General features: G+C 48.0%; 3 protein-coding genes across 3 annotated transcripts in view; all 3 read right to left on the bottom strand.

Moving 5' to 3' along the window:
- Positions 1–2,073, bottom strand: part of LOC118678613 (THO complex subunit 1-like) — a 2,222-nt gene extending 149 nt beyond the window's left edge. Inside the window, 2 exon segments of the mRNA XM_036354419.1 lie at positions 298–348; positions 351–2,073. Of these exon segments, the coding sequence (XP_036210312.1) occupies positions 298–348; positions 351–2,073 (1,774 nt within the window).
- Positions 2,074–5,198: 3,125 nt separating this feature from the next.
- LOC118678612 (THO complex subunit 1-like) lies at positions 5,199–8,077 on the bottom strand. Its single transcript, XM_036354418.1, is given in 3 exon segments — positions 5,199–5,305; positions 6,302–6,352; positions 6,355–8,077. Coding segments are annotated over 3 exon segments (1,881 nt in total).
- A 1,139-nt stretch (positions 8,078–9,216) lies between these two features.
- Positions 9,217–14,112, bottom strand: LOC118678611 (THO complex subunit 1-like). The gene is given in 3 exon segments (XM_036354416.1): positions 9,217–9,297; positions 12,329–12,384; positions 12,387–14,112. Coding segments are annotated over 3 exon segments (1,863 nt in total).
- Between the last annotated feature and the right edge of the window lie 6,863 nt (positions 14,113–20,975).

Below are 20,975 nucleotides of genomic sequence, written 5' to 3'. Positions count from 1 at the left end.
CCCTCCCGGTCACTGGGCACTCATCAAAGCGATGGAGCCAGTGTGGCGACTGTGAAGTTGTTCTTTGGGGCAGTAGTCACAAAGCTAATGAAACGGCGTCCTTGTAGGGTGGTGAAGGGAAGGGAGGGCTGGTCTGAGTCAGCCCTCCAACTGCTGATGCGCAGGTGAGGAGAGCACAAGGTCATTCAGCCATTCATTCCAGAAGAAGTGATGGAGGCCTCGCTCAGACTCAGCTCTGCGGGGCCCCACAGACACAAATGCAATAAAAATAAATAAATAAGTAAGTAAACACGCAACTGTGGTATGTGTTCCATTGTTCACCCAATTTGTTGGCAAGTATCTCTATTTTTCCTCTGTTACAGGTTTGTCTCGGCGAGCATGAGGGCTTTCATTTCCCTTCAGTACAGCATCATTATCTTCCTCATCTTCACCCTCTCCTGTTTTTCTTTCTTCTGAAGGAGGTGGTGATTCCTTTGCTAGCTTTAGCACCATGTTTTCGAGATATTCTGGCAAACTTTTGAACTGCTGTTTGGTTGGCTGGAAGAAGTGAGGGCTTCTCCGTGCTAACAGAATCAGGGCTCTCCAACCATAATTTGCATTGTTCACAACCTTATATTCCTTTTCAATCATGCTTTCCGGGTCTGCCTGTTCAATGGCTTCTTCAAAGAATTCCTCCAAAGTTGGCATATAGCCTCTTGGGTCTGATTTACAAACTTCCATATTATCCGGGCAGAGATCCCAAAGGCTTGTTAACGCCTCCTTTCCCTTCAGAGTCTTTTTGTTGGGCCCTTTCCCCAGGAAGTCCAGGAAGTCCTCTGGTGCTGTTCTCTTTCGTACTGCTCTCGTCGGCTTAGTATCTGATGTTCTTTCCTTCACAAAACTTGGGCAGCCTTCATTTTTCCACGAGTTCCAGTTTTCTTCAGTGTTTAATATATGCTCTACCATCTTTGAAAATCTCTCTCCATCGGGTGGGTTTTCAGATAGCAGTTGATAAACTGATTTTGTGGTGCCTTCAATCCAGAGTGACTGCTCATCAGTTAAAACATCCTTTGAACTTTTGGACTTCACCTGCCCCTTGAGATGTTGGAATAAAATGAGATACTGCAGTAGAATGTGCCGGCGAAAGTTACTGTCACTCAGTTGTAAACCCAGCAACTTCTCACTTGTTAAAAATTTTGCAACATATACATGTGCTCCTCCTGGTTTTAATTCTCCCATCTTTTTTCTTGAGGCCAGAGTGTCATCTAATTTGTAATTCTTGAAAACAGCCAGGACTTCTTCTGAGTACTTGAGGAAAGTTTTCCATGAAATCTTCTCATAGCATTGCACAGGGTTCCTGAAGTAATCCTGAAGTGACCAGAATTTTCGATACAGGCTGTAATCCATCGGAATGGAGCAAGTTGTTGGAGCTTCGTCATCGCCCATTTCACCTTCGTCTACATCCATTCCTTCTTCTCTGTCTTCAGCGTGCTCCTGACCCAAGGTGCTTTCCTGCTCATTGGTATTGAAAACGGTGACATTTTCCAGATTAAACTGACTCTGCAAGTTAAGACCGGATCTCTCAGATAAAGGGAAAAGCCTGGCCAAAAAGAGTTGAATTCGTGCACGCAAAACTGTGTGCTGGGATTTTGATAATCTTCTGAAGAGATCATTGCACGTACGTAGTAAATAATTTTTCCCAGCAGAATAGAATGTATTTGATCTCCAAGTAGCAACATTTCTTTCCACAAACGTGAATATTGTGTCACACTGATCCAAAGGGAGACATTCCAAAACGTCTCCCAAAAGTACAGCAGGTATAGATGCGGTGCAAATACCTTCAGTTACTCCCCCAATAGCAAGAGAAATAACAGCTAGAACATTTTCACACGATGAGTGACTTATAATTTCTTCTTGCAGAACACCTCTGAAAGCTTGGTAAAGAGTACATTTTTTTTCATCTTCACTTCCAGGTAACTGGCTGAAGGTATTCAATAATGGCTGGATATTTTTGTTGTTCAGGGCTTCTCTGGTAGACTTCGTGAACCGCGTCCGCACTTCAGGTACACTGAAGCGTGGCCATGTAGGAGACATCTTCTCGGCGGCGCGTGTTGGTGGGGTCGAAGCCCAGCAGGTCCAGGGGTTCCCAAACGTGTGGACGGAGTCGGCGAAGAAGAAATGACACGGAGACAGCGTTCAGTTGATCAGCAGCCTAGCCAGGTTCTAGCTAGGTGCTCCAGCGGCTTCTATGTCCTGGGATCAGTGCTTGGCGAGATCTCTCCCCTGAAAGCTCTCTTGGAGAACGAGAACGACGACCAAGACAACAAGCCTAGGGCTGAGAAGCTCTGCAAAGAAGACGCTGCTTTCTTTTATAGCCCGGGAGCGTGGTGGGAGGAGCCAAATCATCCGGCCGGCCGCTCCACCAATCAGCCGCCCCCAGGACTGGAAGCGTCACCGGTTGGGCGTCAAGTTTAAGGTGGGAGTGCACATGTTCCAAGCTAGGCCCCGGGCGGCCCGCCCCTTCAGGTGGCATTCACCGAAAGGACCTCAAGGAAAGGTTCTGTTGAATGTGGCTGCGCCTGGTATTTATTCCTCGTAAGGAATGGCCCGGGCGAGGGTGGGGGTGGGGGTAGGGATGGGGGCGGAGGTAAGGGGGTAGACCGGAGACGCAGACACACCCAATGCACCCGGCCTTGGAGGTCATGGGAGGCAGGGGCTGAGGCTGAAGTTGATGTGAATAAAATGTGTATGGTTTTGTATATTAGCTCTGCGCCCAGGACGCCAGAGGCCACCAGCAGTCAAACAGCCCCAGCAGAGAGTGGTGGTATAGATGTCTATGGATCTGTCCCTGTTCCTCAGTCTACGTTGTTCTCTATATTTCACAAGTGGGTGAGTTCATGTGGTATTCATTTTGCTCTGACTGGCTAACTTCACTTAGCATAATGCTCTCCAGTTCCATCCATGCTGGCAAGAATTCCTTCTCTCTTTTTTTTTTTTTTACCTTTTTACCGCAGCAGCGTAGTATTCCGTTATGTAGATGTACCACAGTTGTGTGTGTGTGTGTGTATGTGATATTAGGGTTTGGCCCTGCCCTGGGGGACCCAGGTGCCAACAGCACCTTGAGGGCTTCCTGTGTGGTGGGAGCAGGGCCACCTTGTAGGTTACATTAATCCATTTCTGGAAGAGGAAACTGGGGCTGAGGCAGGTGAAATTAATTTGCATAAGCGGGTCAATTATCAGGGAGACCGGAAGCTGGAGGTGAAGAAGTTGAGAGCCAAGGCGAGGGTACCCTTCTGAACAGGGTGAAGAGTGGGAGCCTAGGGAGAGAAGCCATCGGTCTGCAGTCAAACAGCTTAGCCACCGAGGGAGGGCATGACTAGTCCGAGTCTGTGGGCCCTGCGTAGCTGGGTCTGAGCGATGCCTCCATCACTTCTTCCTGAATGAATGGCTGAATGACCTTGTGCTCACCAAAACGGGCGGGCGGGACTTGGTCTCTGGCGGGGACCCGGCCATACACACAGAGAGTGTGGGTCCAGCAGATGGCCTGCCCGGGACTTGATTTCTGGCTGTCGATCAGAGTGATTGGCGGCGGGACTTTTTTAATTTAATTTAATTTAATTTAATTTAATTATTTTATTTTTTCATTTTATCTTATACATTTTATTTCATTTTATTTTACTTTAATTTTATTTTATTTATTTTACTTTATTGTATTTTATTTTATTTTATAATTATATTTTCCTGGCCCGGACTTAGTCTCTGGTTGTGGATCAGAGTGATTTGGGTTGATCCGGGGCGAGGCCAAAAAGCAAATAAATGTTGACAGAATACTTTTCATTTTATTTCTTTCTTTATACCAATAGCTACAGGCCAGCACCACCCCACCGTCTGCCCAGGCCAAGCCCCAGCCCCAGCCCCAGCCCCAGCCGCAGCCCCAGCCCTCCTCCGGCTCCAGGCAACGCAAGCGCAGCAACAGCCAAAGCCCAACAGCCACGCAGCCATCGACTGGGGGAAGATGGCGGAGCAGTGGCTTCAGGAGAAGGAGGCTGAGCGGGGGAAACAAAAGCAGCGGCTGACACCTTGGCCACACCCGGCCCTAGGAATGAAAGCACCCCATGTCTATTGCTGGCGATGCCACCCCGCTCTTGGACAAGATGGATCAGTAGGGGCCCTGCTCCCAGGACTCTGGTTACCTCTGAGGCTGGGAGATGCTCAAAGTATTGTGCGTGATTGCGGCCATTGTCCTACTCATTTTCAAAAAAAAAAAAAAAAAAAAAAAAAAAACTTGCTAAAAAAATAATAATAAAAATAAACCTCCAAAAAAACCACTTTGATCCTGACTTTCAATGCGCCGCCCTCTGCTGTTTGAGAAGCGCCGATGCAACCCCCCCGCCCAACCCCACGCACGCCCCCCAACCCCCGCTGCAACCTCCTCTAAAATAAAATAAAATAAAACAAAATAAAAAACAAAAGAAAATAAAATAAAAAAATAAACCCCGCCGCCAATCACTCTGATCGACAACCAGATATACGAAAGCAGACACATTTTATTCTCATCCACTTCAGCCTCTGCCTCCCATGACCTCCAAGGCACCCTGCGTTCCGTGTGTTTGCGTCTCTGGTCTCCCCCCTCCGTCCCGCCCCCCCCTCCCCCCGCCCCTCCCTTTGAGGAATGAATAGGAGGCATCTCAGCCACTTTCAGGAGAACGTGAGACAGAGAGAGTGGGGGAGGGAGGGAGAGAGAGGGAGACAGTGATGTGAGAGAATCATGGATCGGTTGCCTCCCACAAGCACCCTGCCCAGAGCCAGGATAGAACCTGGTATGTGCAACCACGTGTGCGCCCTTGACCCGGAATGGAGCCCTCAGCTTTCCATGGCCTGACGCCACCTCTCTCACCTACTGAGCCACACCAGCAGGCGCCGCTTGTCTTTCAGTCGGATCTTGTCGTCTATTTATACTTGGAGAGATTACCGCCAGTTAAGGGTGCTGGCGCTGTTATGGTTTCCTGAGTTTCAGAGCCCTCTGTTTCTCTTTATTTTCCTGCTCTCTTGTCCTGTATGCTGAGGACTCTCTGTAGTGCTGTGTTTGAGTTCCTTTCGCTGGTTTCTCGTGCGCCTGGTGTAGACTTGGTGTGCGGTGACCTGGACGCCTGACTTAGCACAAATAAACAGCCTCTCCTCACAGTGAGGCGATGGCCTCTCAGGTAACCCTGCCGGGCCTAGTGTCCCTCAAAGATGGCCGAAGAGCCCGTCCCGCCCTCTGCTGGTCGAGAAGCGCCAATGCAAGCCACCCTCCTGCAGCCAGAGCCAAGTGCCTGGACTTGACCTGAGAGGGGAAGGACAAGCAGGGGGCGGGGCACGCTGTCTTCAAGAAGGCAGGGGCTGAAGGGTGCTCATGGATGCCGACGGACCATTCAAATCAAGAAGTGTCTGTGCGTGACTGCGGATTTACACACACAGACGCGCACACTCACACCCACACACCTACCCCGCTCTGCCCCCTCCACACACACACACACACACACACACGGGAGCACAAGTTCCGCTATCAAATGAGTGGCCCACGTCTAGGAGATTTACTGTGGCTTTTTTTCCTGTGGCTTGTCCTGGGCCCACCCGAGCCTGTCTAAATATGTATTGTCCCCTCTTCAACCCAGAAAACGGTGATGCCGCCCCGCAAGGCGTGGAGACGGAGCTCTGCGCGCCTCCTTGGGCACCTGCCCCATCTCCCAAGTCCTCCCCAAGCCCCGGGAATCGCTTCGGCGGGCCAGTGGCGCCCTCTACTGGTCCTGGAGTTCCAATGCAAGGCTCCTCCCCAACCCCGACTCCCACCCCCTTCCGCAGCCTCCACTGGGGAAGGCAGAGCCAGGTGTCTGGACCTCCCAGGTGTGGGTAGACCCGAGGGGTGGGGGAAGGTCCAGCAGGGGGGGGTTGTCTGCGAGAAGCCAACTGTAGGACACTACACCCATACCCATTAGCGGTCACCTCCCTTTCTCAGTGTCCCTCCCTGTCCTCCCGCCCTAGCCCCTCCCGGTCACTGGGCACTCATCAAAGCGATGGAGCCAGTGTGGCGACTGTGAAGTTGTTCTTTGGGGCAGTAGTCACAAAGCTAATGAAATGGCGTCCTTGTAGGGTGGTGAAGGGAAGGGAGGGCTGGTCTGAGTCAGCCCTCCAACTGCTGATGCGCAGGTGAGGAGAGCACAAGGTCATTCAGCCATTCATTCCAGAAGAAGTGATGGAAGCCTCGCTCAGACTCAGCTCTGCGGGGCCCCACAGACACAAATGCAATAAAAATAAATAAATAAGTAAGTAAACACGCAACTGTGGTATGTGTTCCATTGTTCACCCAATTTGTTGGCAAGTATCTCTATTTTTCCTCTGTTACAGGTTTGTCTCGGCGAGCATGAGGGCTTTCATTTCCCTTCAGTACAGCATCATTATCTTCCTCATCTTCACCCTCTCCTGTTTTTCTTTCTTCTGAAGGAGGTGGTGATTCCTTTGCTAGCTTTAGTACCATGTTTTCGAGATATTCTGGCAAACTTTTGAACTGCTGTTTGGTTGGCTGGAAGAAGTGAGGGCTTCTCCGTGCTAACAGTCTCAGGGCTCTCCAACCATAATTTGGATTGTTCACAACCTTATATTCCTTTTCAATCATGCTTTCCGGGTCTGCCTGTTCAATGGCTTCTTCAAAGAATTCCTCCAAAGTTGGCATATAGCCTCTTGGGTCTGATTTACAAGCTTCCATATTATCCGGGCAGAGATCCCAAAGGCTTGTTAATGCCTCCTTTCCCTTCAGAATCCTTTTGTTGGGCCCTTTCCCCAGGAAGTCCAGGAAGTCCTCTGGTGCTGTTCTCTTTCGTACTGCTCTCGTCGGCTTAGTATCTGATGTTCTTTCCTTCGCAAAACTTGGGCAGCCTTCATTTTTCCACGAGTTCCAGTTTTCTTCAGTGTTTAATATATGCTCTACCATCTTTGAAAATCTCTCTCCATCAGGTGGGTTTTCAGATAGCAGTTGATAAACTGATTTTGTGGTGCCTTCAATCCAGAGTGACTGCTCCTCAGTTAAAACATCCTTTGAACTTTTGGACTTCACCTGCCCCTTGAGATGTTGGAATAAAATGAGATACTGCAGTAGAATGTGCCGGCGAAAGTTACTGTCACTCAGTTGTAAACCCAGCAACTTCTCACTTGTTAAAAATTTTGCAACATATACATGTGCTCCTCCTGGTTTTAATTCTCCCATCTTTTTTCTTGAGGCCAGAGTGTCATCTAATTTGTAATTCTTGAAAACAGCCAGGACTTCTTCTGAGTACTTGAGGAAAGTTTTCCATGAAATCTTCTCATGGCATTGCACAGGGTTCCTGAAGTAATCCTGAAGTGACCAGAATTTTCGATACAGGCTGTAATCCATGGGAATGGAGCAAGTTGTTGGAGCTTCGTCATCGCCCATTTCACCTTCGTCTACATCCATTCCTTCTTCTCTGTCTTCAGCGTGCTCCTGACCCAAGGTGCTTTCCTGCTCATTGGTATTGAAAACGGTGACATTTTCCAGATTAAACTGACTCTGCAAGTTAAGACCGGATCTCTCAGATAAAGGGAAAAGCCTGGCCAAAAAGAGTTGAATTCGTGCACGCAAAACTGTGTGCTGGGATTTTGATAATCTTCTGAAGAGATCATTGCACGTACGTAGTAAATAATTCTTCCCAGCAGAATAGAACGTATTTGATCTCCAAGTAGCAACATTTCTTTCCACAAACGTGAATATTGTGTCACACTGATCCAAAGGGAGACATTCCAAAACGTCTCCCAACAATACAGAAGGTGTAGATGCGGTGCAAATACCTTCAGTTACTCCCCCAACAGCCAGAGAAATAACAGCTAGAACATTTTCACACGATGAGTGACTTATAATTTCTTCTTGCAGAACACCTCTGAGAGCTTGGTCAAGGGCACATTTTTTTTCATCTTCAGTTCCAGGTAACTGGCCGAAGGTATTCAACAATGGCTTGATATTTTTGTTGTTCAGAGCTTCTCTGGTAGACTTCGTGAACCGCATCTGCGCTTCGGGTACACTGAAGCGTGGCTGTGTAGGAGACATCTTCCCGGCCGCGCGTGTTGGTGGGGTCGAAGCCCAGCAGGTCCAGGGGTTCCCAAACGTGCGGACGGAGTCGGCGAAGAAGAAATGACACGGACACAGCGTTCAGTTGATCAGCAGCCTAGCCAGGTGCTAGCCAGGTGCTCCAGCGGCTTCTATGTCCCGGGACCGGGTCTTGGCGAGATCTCTCCCCTGAAAGCTGTCTTGGGAGGACGAGGACGACGACCAAGGCAACAAGCCTAGGGCTGAGAAGCTCTGCAAAGAAGACGCTGCTTTCTTTTATAGCCCGAGCGTGGTGGGAGGAGCCAAATCAGCCGCCCGCTCCACCAATCAGCCGCCCCCAGGACTGACAGCGTCACCGGTTGGGCGTCAAGTTTAAGGTGGGAGTGCACATGTTCCAAGCTAGGCCCCGGGCGGCCCGCCCCTTCAGGTGGCATTCACCGAAAGGACCTCAAGGAAAGGTTCTGTTGAATGTGGCTGCGCCTGGTATTTATTCCTCGTAAGGAATGGCCCGGGCGAGGGTGGGGGTGGGGGTAGGGATGGGGGCGGAGGTAAGGGGGTAGACCGGAGACGCAGACACACCGAATGCACCCGGCCTTGGAGGTCATGGGAGGCAGGGGCTGAGGCTGAAGTTGATGTGAATAAAATGTGTATGGTTTTGTATATTAGCTCTGCGCCCAGGACGCCAGAGGCCACCAGCAGTCAAACAGCCCCAGCAGAGAGTGGTGGTATAGATGTCTATGGATCTGTCCCTGTTCCTCAGTCTACGTTGTTCTCTATATTTCACAAATGAGTGAGTTCATGTGGTATTCATTTTTCTCTGACTGGCTAACTTCACTTAGCATAATGCTCTCCAGTTCCATCCATGCTGGCAAGAATTCCTTCTCTCTTTTTTTTTTTTTTACCTTTTTACCGCAGCAGCGTAGTATTCCGTTATGTAGATGTACCACAGTTGTGTGTGTGTGTGTGTGTGTATGTGATATTAGGGTTTGGCCCTCCTGGGGGACCCAGGTGCCAATGGCACCTTGAGGGCTTCCAGTGTGGTGGGAGCAGGGACACCTTGTAGGTTACACTAATCCATTTCTGGAAGAGGAAACTGAGGCTGAGGCAGGTGAAATTAATTTGCATAAACGTGTCAGTTATCAGGAAGACTGGAAGCTGGAGTTGAAGAAGTTGAGGGCCAGGGCGAGGGTACCCTTCTGAACAGGGTGAAGAGTGGGAGCCTAGGGAGAGAAAGCCGTCTGTCTGCAGTCAAACAGCTTAGCCCTACCGAGGGAGGGCATGACTAGTCCGTGTCTGTGGGCCCTGCGTAGCTGGGTCTGAGCGAGGCCTCCATCACTTCTTCCTGAATGAATGGCTGAATGACCTTGTGCTCACCAAAACGGGCGGGCGGGACTTGGTCTCTGGCGGGGACCCGGCCATACACACAGAGAGTGTGGGTCCAGCAGATGGCCTGCCCGGGACTTGATTTCTGGCTGTCGATCAGAGTGATTGGCGGCGGGACTTTTTTAATTTAATTTAATTTAATTTAATTATTTTATTTTTTCATTTTATCTTATACATTTTATTTCATTTTATTTTACTTTAATTTTATTTTATTTATTTTACTTTATTGTATTTTATTTTATTTTATAATTATATTTTCCTGGCCCGGACTTAGTCTCTGGTTGTGGATCAGAGTGATTTGGGTTGATCCGGGGCGAGGCCAAAAAGCAAATAAATGTTGACAGAATACTTTTCATTTTATTTCTTTCTTTATACCAATAGCTACAGGCCAGCACCACCCCACCGTCTGCCCAGGCCAAGCCCCAGCCCCAGCCCCAGCCCCAGCCGCAGCCCCAGCCGCAGCCCCAGCCCTCCTCCGGCTCCAGGCAACGCAAGGGCAGCAACAGCCAAAGCCCAACAGCCACGCAGCCATCGACTGGGGGAAGATGGCGGAGCAGTGGCTTCAGGAGAAGGAGGCTGAGCGGGGGAAACAAAAGCAGCGGCTGACACCTTGGCCACACCCGGCCCTAGGAATGAAAGCACCCCATGTCTATTGCTGGCGATGCCACCCCGCTCTTGGACAAGATGGATCAGTAGGGGCCCTGCTCCCAGGACTCTGGTTACCTCTGAGGCTGGGAGATGCTCAAAGTATTGTGCGTGACTGCAGCCATTGTCCTACTCATTTTCAAAAAAAAAAAAATTGCTAAAAATAATAAAAATAAACCTCCTAAAAAAACACTTTGATCCAGACTTTCAATGCGCCGCCTTCTGCTGGTCGAGAAGCGCCAATGCAACCCCCCCCCCCAACCCCACGCACGCCCCCCGCCCCCCGCTGCAACCTCTTCTAAAATAAAGTAAAATAAAATAAAATAAAAAACGAAAGAAAAGAAAAGAAAAAAATAAACCCCGCCGCCAATCACTCTGATCGACAACCAGATATACAAAAGCATACACATTTTATTCACATCCACTTCAGCCTCTGCCTCCCATGACCTTCAAGGCACCCTTCGTTCAGTGTGTTTAGGTCTCCGGTCTCCCCCCTCCCTTACCCCACGCCCCCCACCCCCTCCCTTGGAGAAATGAATACGAGGAACCTCAGCCACTTTCAGGAGAATGTGAGACGGCGAGAGTGGGGGAGGGAGGGAGAGAGAGGGAGATACAGTGATGTGAGAGAATCATGGATTGGTTGCCTCCCACAAGCACCCTGCCCCAGAGCCAGGATAGAACCTGGTATGTGCAACCACGTATGTGCCCTTGACCCGCAATCCCTTGACCCAGAATGGAGCCCTCAGCTTTCCATTGCATGATGCGACCTCTCTTACCTACTGAGCCACACCAGCAGGGCTCCATTTGTCTTTCAATTGGATCTTGTAATCTATTTATACTTGAAGAGATTATCGCCAGTTAAGGGTGCTTGTGGTGTTATGGTTTTCTGAGTTTTAGAGTCCTCTGTTTCTCTTTATTTTCCTGCTCTCTTGTCCTGTATGCTGAGGACTCTCTGTAGTGCTGTGTTTGAGTTCCTTTCGCTGGTTTCTCGTGCGCCTGGTGTAGACTTGGTGTGCGGTGACCTGGACGCCTGACTTAGCACAAATAAACAGCCTCTCCTCACAGTGAGGCGATGGCCTCTCAGGTAACCCTGCCGGGCCTAGTGTCCCTCAAAGATGGCCGAAGAGCCCGTCCCGCCCTCTGCTGGTCGAGAAGCGCCAATGCAAGCCACCCTCCTGCAGCCAGAGCCAGGTGCCTGGCCTTGACCCCAGCCGGGAAGGACAAGCAGGGGGCGGGGCACGCTGATTGCAAGAAGGCCGGGGCTGAAGGGTGCTCATGGATGCCGACGGACCATTCCAATCAAGAAGTGCCCGTGCGTGACTGCGGATTTACACACACAGACGCGCACACGCACACCCACACACCTACCCCCCTCCCCTCTCCACTCCCCCCCCCACACACACACACACACGCACACACACACGGGAGCACAAGTTCCGCTATCAAATGTGTGGCCCACGTCTAGGAGATTTACTGTGGCTTTTTTCCTTCAGGCTCATCCCGGGCCCACCCGAGCCTGTCTAAATATGTATTGTCCCCTCTTCAACCCAGAAAACAGCGATGCCGCCCCGGGAGGCGTGGAGATGGAGCCTTTCGGGCCTCCTTGGGCACCTGCCCCATCTCCCAAGTCCTCCCCAAGCCCCGGGAATCGCTTCGGCGGGCCAGTGGCGCCCTCTACTGGTCTTGGAGCGCCAACGCAAGCCTCCTCCCCACCCCACACCTGCACCCCCTTCTGCAGCCTCCACTGGGGAAGGCAGAGCCAGGTGTCTGGACCTCCCAGGTGTGGGTAGACCCGAGGGGTGGAGGAAGGTCCAGCCGGGGGCGCTGTCTGCGAGAAGCCAACTGTAGGACACTACACCCATACCCATTAGCAGTCACCTCCCTTTCTCAGTGCCCCTCCCTGTCCTCCCGACCTAGCCCCTCCCGGTCACTGGTCACTCATCAAAGCGATGGAGCCAGTGTGGCGGCTGTGAAGTTGTTCTTTGGGGCAGTAGTCACAAAGCTAATGAAACGGAGTCCTTGTAGGGTGGTGAAGGGAAGGGCCCTCAAGAACTCTGGATGGCTGGTCTGAGTCAGCCCTCCAACTGCTGATGTGCAGGTGAGGAGAGCACAAGGTCATTCAGCCATTCATTCCAGAAGAAGTGATGGAGGGCTCACTCAGACTCAGCTCCGCGGGGCCTCACAGACACAAATGCAATTAAAAAAAGAAAAATAAATAAACACGCAACTGTGGTATGTGTCCCATTGTTCACCCAATTTGTTGGCAAATATCTCTATTTTTCCCCGGTTACAGGTTTGTCTCGGCGAGCATCAGGGCTTTCATTTCCCTTCAGTACAGCATCATTATCTTCCTCATCTTCACCCTCACCTGTTTTTATTTCTTCTGAAGGAGGTGGTGATTCCTTTGCTAGCTTTAGTACCATGTTTTCGAGATATTCTGGCAAACTTTTGAACTGCTGTTTGGCTGGCTGGAAGAAGTGAGGGCTTCTCCGTGCTAACAGTCTCAGGGCTCTCCAACCATAATTTGGATTGTTCACAACCTTATATTCCTTTTCAATCATGCTTTCCGGGTCTGCCTGTTCAATGGCTTCTTCAAAGAATTCCTCCAAAGTTGGCATATAGCCTCTTGAGTCTGATTTACAAGCTTCCATATTATCCGGGCAGAGATCCCAAAGGCTTGTTAAGGCCTCCTTTCCCTTCAGAATCTTTTTGTTGGGCCCTTTCCCCAGGAAGTCCAGGAAGTCCTCTGGTGCTGTTCTCTTTCGTACTGCTCTCGTCGGCTTAGTATCTGATGTTCTTTCCTTCACAAAACTTGGGCAGCCTTCATTTTTCCACGAGTTCCAGTTTTCTTCAGTGTTTAATATATGCTCTACCATCTTTGAAAATCTCTCTCCATCGGGTGGGTTTTCAGATAGCAGTTGATAAACTGATTTTGTAGTACCTTCAATCCAGAGTGACTGCTCCTCAGTTAAAACATCCTTTGAACTTTTGGATTTCACCTGTCCCTTGAGATGTTGGAATAAAATGAGATACTGCAGTAGAATGTGTCGACGAAAGTTACTGTCACTCAGTTGTAAACCCAGCAACTTTTCACTTGTTAAAAATTTTGCAGCATATACATGTTCTCCTCCTGTTTTTAATTCTCCCATCTTTTTTCTTGAGGCCTGAGTGTCATCTAATTTGTAATTCTTGAAGACAGCCAGGACTTCTTCTGAGTACTTGAGGAAAGTTTTCCATGAAATCTTCTCATAGCATTGCACAGGGTTCCTGAAGTAATCCTGAAGTGACCAGAATTTTCGATACAGGCTGTAATCCATTGGAATGGAGCAAGCTGTTGGAGCTTCATCATCACCCGTTTCACCTTCGTCTACGTCCATTCCTTCTTCTCTGTCTTCAGCATGCTTCTGACCCAAGGTGCTTTCCTGCTCATTGGTATTGAAAACGGTGACATTTTCCAGATTAAACTGACTCTGCAAGTTAAGACCGGATCTCTCAGATAAAGGGAAAAGCCTGGCCAAAAAGAGTTGAATTCGTGCACGCAAAACTGTGTGCTGGGATTTTGATAATCTTCTTTAGAGATCATTGCACGTACGTAGTAAATAATTTTTCCCAGCAGAATAGAATGTATTTGATTTCCAAGTAGCAACATTTCTTTCCACAAACGTGAATATTGTGTCACACTGATCCAAAGGGAGACATTCCAAAACGTCTCCCAACAATACAGAAGGTGTAGATGCGGTGCAAATACCTTCAGTTACTCCCCCAATAGCAACAGAAATAATAGCTAAAACATTTTCACACGATGAGTGATTTATAATTTCTTCTTGCAGAACACCTCTGAAAGCGTGGTAAAGAGTACATTTTTTTTTTTAATCTTCACTTCCAGGTAACTGGCTGAAGGTATTCAACAATGGCTTGATATTTTTGTTATTCGGGGCTTCTCTGGTAGACTTAGTAAACCGCGTCCGCACTTCATGTACACTGAAGAGTGGCAGCGCCCGAGACATCTTCTCAGCTGCGTGTGTTGTTGGGGTCGAACCCCAGCAGGTACAGGGGTTCCCTTAGGTGTGGACAGAGTGGACAAAGAAGAAATGACACGGAGACAGCGTTCAGTTGATCAGCAGCCTAGCCAGGTTCTAGCCAGGTGCTTCAGTGGCTTCTATGTCCCGGGACCTGGTCTTGGCGAGATCTCTCCCCTGAAAGCTCCCTTGGAGAACGAGGACGACAATCACGACCACAAGCCTAGGGCTGAGAAGCTCTGCAAAGAAGACGCTGCTTTCTTTTATAGCCCGGGAGCGTGGTGGGAGGAGCCAAATCAGCCGCCCGCTCCACCAATCAGCCGCCCCCAGGACTGACAGCGTCACAGGTTGGTATCGCCAATCCAAGCCACCCTCCTGCAGCCACCTCTGGGGAAGGCAGAGGCTGGTTCCCAGCCTGGCGCATGAGCGCCCCCACCCTAAACTTGATGCCCAACTGGTGACGCTTCAGTCCTGAGCGGGCGGCTGCTTTGGCTCCTCCCACCACGCTCTGGGGCTATAAAGAAGGGGGGCCTTCCTTCTTTGCAGACCTTCTCGGCCCTGGGCTGGTTGTCGTCATTCTCCAAGGGAGCTTTCAGGGGAGAGTACTCGCCAAGACCCGGTCGTGCTGCTGGAGCACCTGGCGAGAGCCTGGCTACGCGGCTGATCCACTGAACGTGCTGTCTCCGGGTCATTTCTTCTTGGCCGACGCCGTCCACTCCTTTGGGAAACCCTGGACGTGCACCCCAACATCTGGGGCCCCAACAGGAACAGCTCCGGCGCCTTGCGGGAAGTGACGGACTGGACCGGCGTGCTTACCCGCGGCCTCCATCCGAGGCCCATTCCGTGCCCGACACGGCCGACAAATGAACATGACTGTGGACTGTATCATTGAGCTGAACCGGAGCCAGCGGGGTGGCCGCGAGTGAGCCGGGTCGGTGGGCCCATCCGGAACCGGGCGGCCTCGGTGGCGGCGCCGCTGGGGACGGGGGAGGCCGAAACAGCTTCCCGACAAGTGGCAACACAACATTTTGGACAGCAGCTTCGGCAGGGGCGCCGGCCTGGTGACGGGGGGGGGGGGGGGGGGGGGGGGGGGGCGTGCTGCTGTGTCCAGCCTGGACTTCGGAGTGGGCGTGGGGGGCAGGAGTGGCCGGGGAGAGGTCAGTGGGGGAAAAGGAGACATATGTAATACTTTCAACAATAAAGAATTTCTAAAGAACTAAAAACTTTGTATGTACCTTTTGTTACTGATTTACTGATTAACTGCTATTAGGGCAAGAACTATAATTTATATAATTTTAATCCTTTGAAATTTGTTGAAATTTATATGGTCACCTAAAAAATATTTCCAAGTGTGGTTTTTGCTGCCATCTCGTGTGCAACGTGGGAATAACATGTGAGTGTCTTTCGGCAGGAAAGGTTGTTGGTTATCTGAATGTTGGATACAGTTTGTTGAAGGGTTTTCCATTTTTACTGAAGTGTTTGTGGGCGGCTGTTGGTTCTCAAAGGGGCACACTCTGTCTCTGAGTGAGAGAGTGTGTTAAACTTACTATGATTATAAATGTGTCTAGTTTCCCCAGTAGCTCTGCTCTGTGGACTTCGATCTCACGTTATTAAGTGCTTGTGAATGCGGATCTTCCTGTTGAAATGGAGTTATTGATAGGAAGTGTTCTTTATTTATAGTCAAGCTTTTTGCCTTCAAGTCTCCTGTGTTATCACATTATTAAAGTGTGGTTTATCATTTGCTTAATATATCTTTCTTCCATTCTTTTACTTTTGATCTCTTTGTACCCTTGCGTTTTCGATAGCTTTCAGTTTTTATACTAGTTATGAGTGAAATGAATTAATTTTGGTTCAATATTTTTTTCCCATTCAGTTGTTTCAACATATTTTCCCACTTTTCTGAGGTGGTATTTTTATTATACTAAATTTTCATATGTATTTGAGTCTATTACTGGACTTTGTATTATGTCCCATTAATTTACCTATTCACAGGACATTACCCAAATTTTTAAATTACTCTTCACAGGACAATACTCAATTTTTTAAATTACTGTAGCTTTATAACACAATACAGTATTCTTTTTCAGAATTTTACTATGATTTTTTTAAAACATGTCCTCGGTGAGGATTTTTTAATTTTATTTATTTTAAAAAATATATATTTTGTTGATCTTTTACAGAGAGGAATGTTGAGGGATAGAGAGCTAGAAACATCGATGAGAGAGAAACATCGATCAGCTGCCGATGTGCCCGCAACCAAGGTACATGCCCTTGACCAGAATCGAACCTGGGACCCTTCAGTCTGCAAGCTCTATCCACTGAGCCAAACCGGTTAGGGCTGAATTTTACATCTTTTATAAAAACATCAATATGTTTTTATTGATTTCAGAGAGGAAGGGAGAGAGAGAGAGAGAAACATCAATGATGAGAGAGAATCATTGATTAGCTGCCTCCTGAATGCTCCCCACTGGGGATCAAACCCACAACCAGGGCATGTGCCCAGACCAGGAATCGAACTGTGACCTCCTGGTTCATAGCTCAATACTTATCCACTGAGCCATGCTGTCCAGGCCAGAATTTTCTTCTACATTTTTCATTTTAACATGCGAACTTAAATTAGCTTGATTTAGTCTTAAAAATCTTGCTGATATTTTATTCAAATGACAATAAATTTATAATAATTAGGAGAGTGACATCATTATGTTTTTTTTCTACCCAAGAATATGATGTTACTGTCCAGTTGCTCAAGTGCCTCTTATTGGGTAGCATTGTAAAACTTTGTTATACAGATTGTGCACATTTTTGTTAAGATAATTCCTAGGCATTTATGTGTTTTGTTTCCATTGTATATTTTCTTTGATTATATATTTCATATACAGTTTTAAAGCATATGTATTTATATGCATACTAGAGGCCCGGCGCATGAAATTCGTGCTGGGGGGGGGGGGTGATGTGTGTCCCTCAGCCAAGCCTGCACCCTCTCCAATCTGGGACCCCTTGAGGGATTCACGGCTGCCCGTTTAGGCCCAATCCCACCTATATGGGCAATTGGACATCCCTCTCACAATCCAGAACTGCTGGCTCCCAACCACTCGCCTGCCTGCCAGCCTGATCATTCCCTAACCCAGCCAAACTATGGGCAAACTATGGCCCGCAGGCCGGATCCGGCCCGTTTGAAATGAATAAAACTAAAAAAAAAAGACCGTACCCTTTTGTGTAATGATGTTTACTTTGAATTTATATTAGTTCACACAAACACTTCATCCATGCTTTTGTTCCAGCCCTCTGGTCCAGTTTAAGAACCCATTGTGGCCCTCGAGTCAAAAAGTTTGCCCACCCCTGCCCTAACCACTCCCCTCCCAACCTGATCAATGCCTAACTGCTCCCCTGCTGGCCCGATTGTCCCTAACTTCCCTCCCCTGCTGGCTGGTCACCCCTAACTGCCCTCCCCTGCAGGCCTGATTGCCCCCAACTGTTATCCTGTGCTAGCCCAGTCACCCCTAAGTTCCTTCCCTTGCCAGCCTGGTTGCCCCTAACTGCTGTCCCCTGCTGGCCTGGTTACCCCTAACTGTCCTCCCCTGCAGGCCTGGTCTCCCCCAACTGCCCTCTCCTACAGGGCTGGTCCACCACAACTGCTCTCTCCTGCAGGCCTGGGTCCCCCCCAACTGTCCTCTGCTGCTGGCCCAGTCACCCCTAACTGCCCTCCCCTGCTGGCCCAGTCACTCCTAACTGCCCTCCCGTGCTGGCCATCTTTGATCACATGGGGGCGGCCATCTTGTGTGTTGGAGTGATGGTCAATTTGCATATTACTCTTTTATTAGATAGGATTATCTCTACATTCCTCTCTGAAATCAATAAAAAATATATTAAAAGAGTAAGATTATTGATTATTAGTAAAAAAAATCAGTCTAATCTTTTGTTTCTTCACCATATAAGCAAGTAACCAGACATTTTGGGAGTACATGTCCATCATCATTTCCTGAACTAAGGTTTTAAAAATATATGGTAATAATGATTTTTGGAGAGAGGGGAAGGGAAAAGGAGAGAGAGTGAAACATCGAGGCGCGATATCACATCAACCTGCAGCCTCCTGCGTGCCCCCTTCGGGGACGGAGCCCACAGCCCGGTGTGTGCCTGACTGGGGCCGAGCAGCGGCCTCTGGACGCCTGGGAAACACTCAGCCCCAGAGCCCACAGCCCGGTGTGTGCCTGACTGGGAGTCGAACAGTGGCCTCTGGACGCCTGGGAAACACTCAGCCCCAGAGCCCACAACCCGGGTGTGTGCCTAACTGGGGCCGAGCAGCGGCCTCTGAACGCCTGGGAAACACTCAGCCCCAGAGCCCACAACCCGGGTGTGTGCCTGACTGGGGCCGAGCAGCGGCCTCTGGACGCCTGGGAAACACTCAGCCCCAGAGCCACACCAGACGGGTGAACTAAGATTTAACAATTGAGCTAAAGTGATTTATTCTCAACTGAATGATTATGTCAATGAAATGTGGAACAGTCTACTGATTTATCTTGTGGTTGTAAACTTTTATTTAAAATTTTAAAAGTGGGAATGAAGAGGACCAAAATTTTGCATTGGGTTCACTGATTTTAAGCTCATTGTGAAAAAAATAAAAATGAGAAAGAACTTATGATTATCTCCCATTTCTTTCTAGAAGATTTACTTGGAAAAAATAGGTATAGGAAGAGAACTTTACTGGAAGTTTCTTTTAAAGAATATATATATATATTTTTTATATATATATTTTATTGATTTTTTACAGAGAGGAAGGGAGAGAGATAGAGAGCTAGAAACATCGATGAGAGAGAAACATCGATTAGCTGCCTCCTGCACATCTCCCACTGGGGATGTGCCCGCAACCCTGGTACATGCCCTTGACTGGAATCGAACCTGGGACCTTTCAGTCCGCAGGCCGACGCTCTATCCACTGAGCCAAACCAGTTTCGGCTAAAGAATATATTTTTATTGACTTCTGAGAGGAAGGGAGAGGGAGAGATAGAAACATCAATGATGAGAGAGAATCAGTGATTGGCTGCCTCCTGCACGCCCCACCCTGGGGAACAAGCCTGCAACCCGGGCATGTGCCCTGACTGGAAATCGAACCATGACCTCCCAGCCACTGAGCAACACTGGTCAGGCTACCAGGAGTCTCTTGATGCCCCTATCTTACCGCCCCCCCTCCATCCTATAGTTTTTGGGATTACCCAATGAAAATTAGCATGCCACATAACCTGCACTTTTTCTAAATATCACCCATTTCACCTCTACAACCTAACACCCTGTCTCCCCATTTTCCAACATGTCCTGTTTCTTGTATCACCTCATTGTCTCTGGCATTCATTTGCATGTGAGTTTTCCTTGTGCATGTATTGAACGTTACCTGGTATATGCCTCTTGTTAATTTGATCAAGTTAACTTGGTGATTAGCCCAGGTGTTAGATTTACAAGGTATGAGGTAAACAATTACTTTTTAAATACCCTACCATTGTGAAGAGCCAACCTTCTGATCCCTCCAACTTTGTTCTTTTTTCTCAGGATTGTTGCAGCTATTCGGGGTCTTTCTTTATTCCATATGGATATTTGGAGAGTTTGTTCCAGATCTGTGAAATATGCCGTTAGTGTTTTAATGGGGGTTGCATTGAATCTCTAGATTGCTTTGGGTAGTATGGACATTTTAATGATGTTGATTCTACCAACCCATGAACACAGTATGTTCTTCCATTTGTTTATGTCTTCCTCTATCCCGTTTTTCAACATCCTGTAGTTATCCAAATACAGGTCTTTTACCTCCTTAGTTAAGTGTATTCCTAGGTATCTTAATTTTTTGGTGCAATGGTAAGTAGGAAATTTTTTTAGTTTCTCTTTCTTATACATATTCATGTATAAGAAAGCCATAGATTTCTGGGTATTAATTTTGTATCCTGCTACATTGCTGAATTCATTTACTAAGTCTAGTAGTTTTTTGATGGAATCTTAGAGTTGTCTATGTACAATCTCATGTCATCTACAAATAATGACAGTTTTACTTCTTCTTTTCCAATTTGGATGCCCTTTATTTATTCTTCTTTTCTGATCACTATGACTAGCACTTCTAGTACTATGTCAAACAGGAGTGGTGAGAGTGGGCATCCCTCTCTTCTTCCTGTTCTTAGGGGAAATACTTTTAGTTTTTGCCCATTGAGTATGATGTTGGCTGTAGGTTTGTTGTATAAGGATTTTATTATGTTGAGGTATGATCCCTCTATTCTCACTTTGCTGAGAGTCTTTATCAAGAACGGGTGTTGGATTTTGTCAAATGCTTTTTCTGCATCAATTAATATGACCATGTGATTTTTATATCTCCATTCATGTGATACATCATGTTTATTGATTTGTGGATATTGTACCAACCTTGCATCCTGGAATAAATCCGACTTGGTTGTGGTGATGGTCTTTCTAATGTATTGCTGGATCCGATTTGCTAGGACTTTGTTGAGGATTTTAGCATCTATGTTCATTAGAGATACTGGCCTGTAAGTCTCTTTCATTGTATTGTCTTTATCTGATTTTGGAATTAGGGTGATGCTGGCTTCATAGAAAGAGCTTGAAAGTGTTCCTTCCTCTTGGATTTTTTGGAATAGTGTGAGGAGGGTAGGTTTTAGTTCTCTGGAATGTTTGGTAAAACTTCCCTGTGAAGCCATCTGGCCCAGGGCTTTTGTTTGCTGGACTTTTTTTGATGACTGCTTCAATTTCCTCCATAGTAATCGGCCTATTCAGATTTTTTAATTCTTCCTGATTGAGTTTTGAAAAGATTGTATATTTTTAGGAATATGTCCATTTCATCCAGAACTAGCCCTAGTTAGTTT

This window comes from Myotis myotis, unplaced genomic scaffold (assembly GCF_014108235.1).
Source record: "Myotis myotis isolate mMyoMyo1 unplaced genomic scaffold, mMyoMyo1.p scaffold_m19_p_20, whole genome shotgun sequence".
Lineage (NCBI taxonomy): Eukaryota > Metazoa > Chordata > Mammalia > Chiroptera > Vespertilionidae > Myotis > Myotis myotis.
The sequence above is the reverse complement of the archived record's forward strand: the minus strand, read 5'-3'. Positions and strand labels throughout refer to the sequence as shown.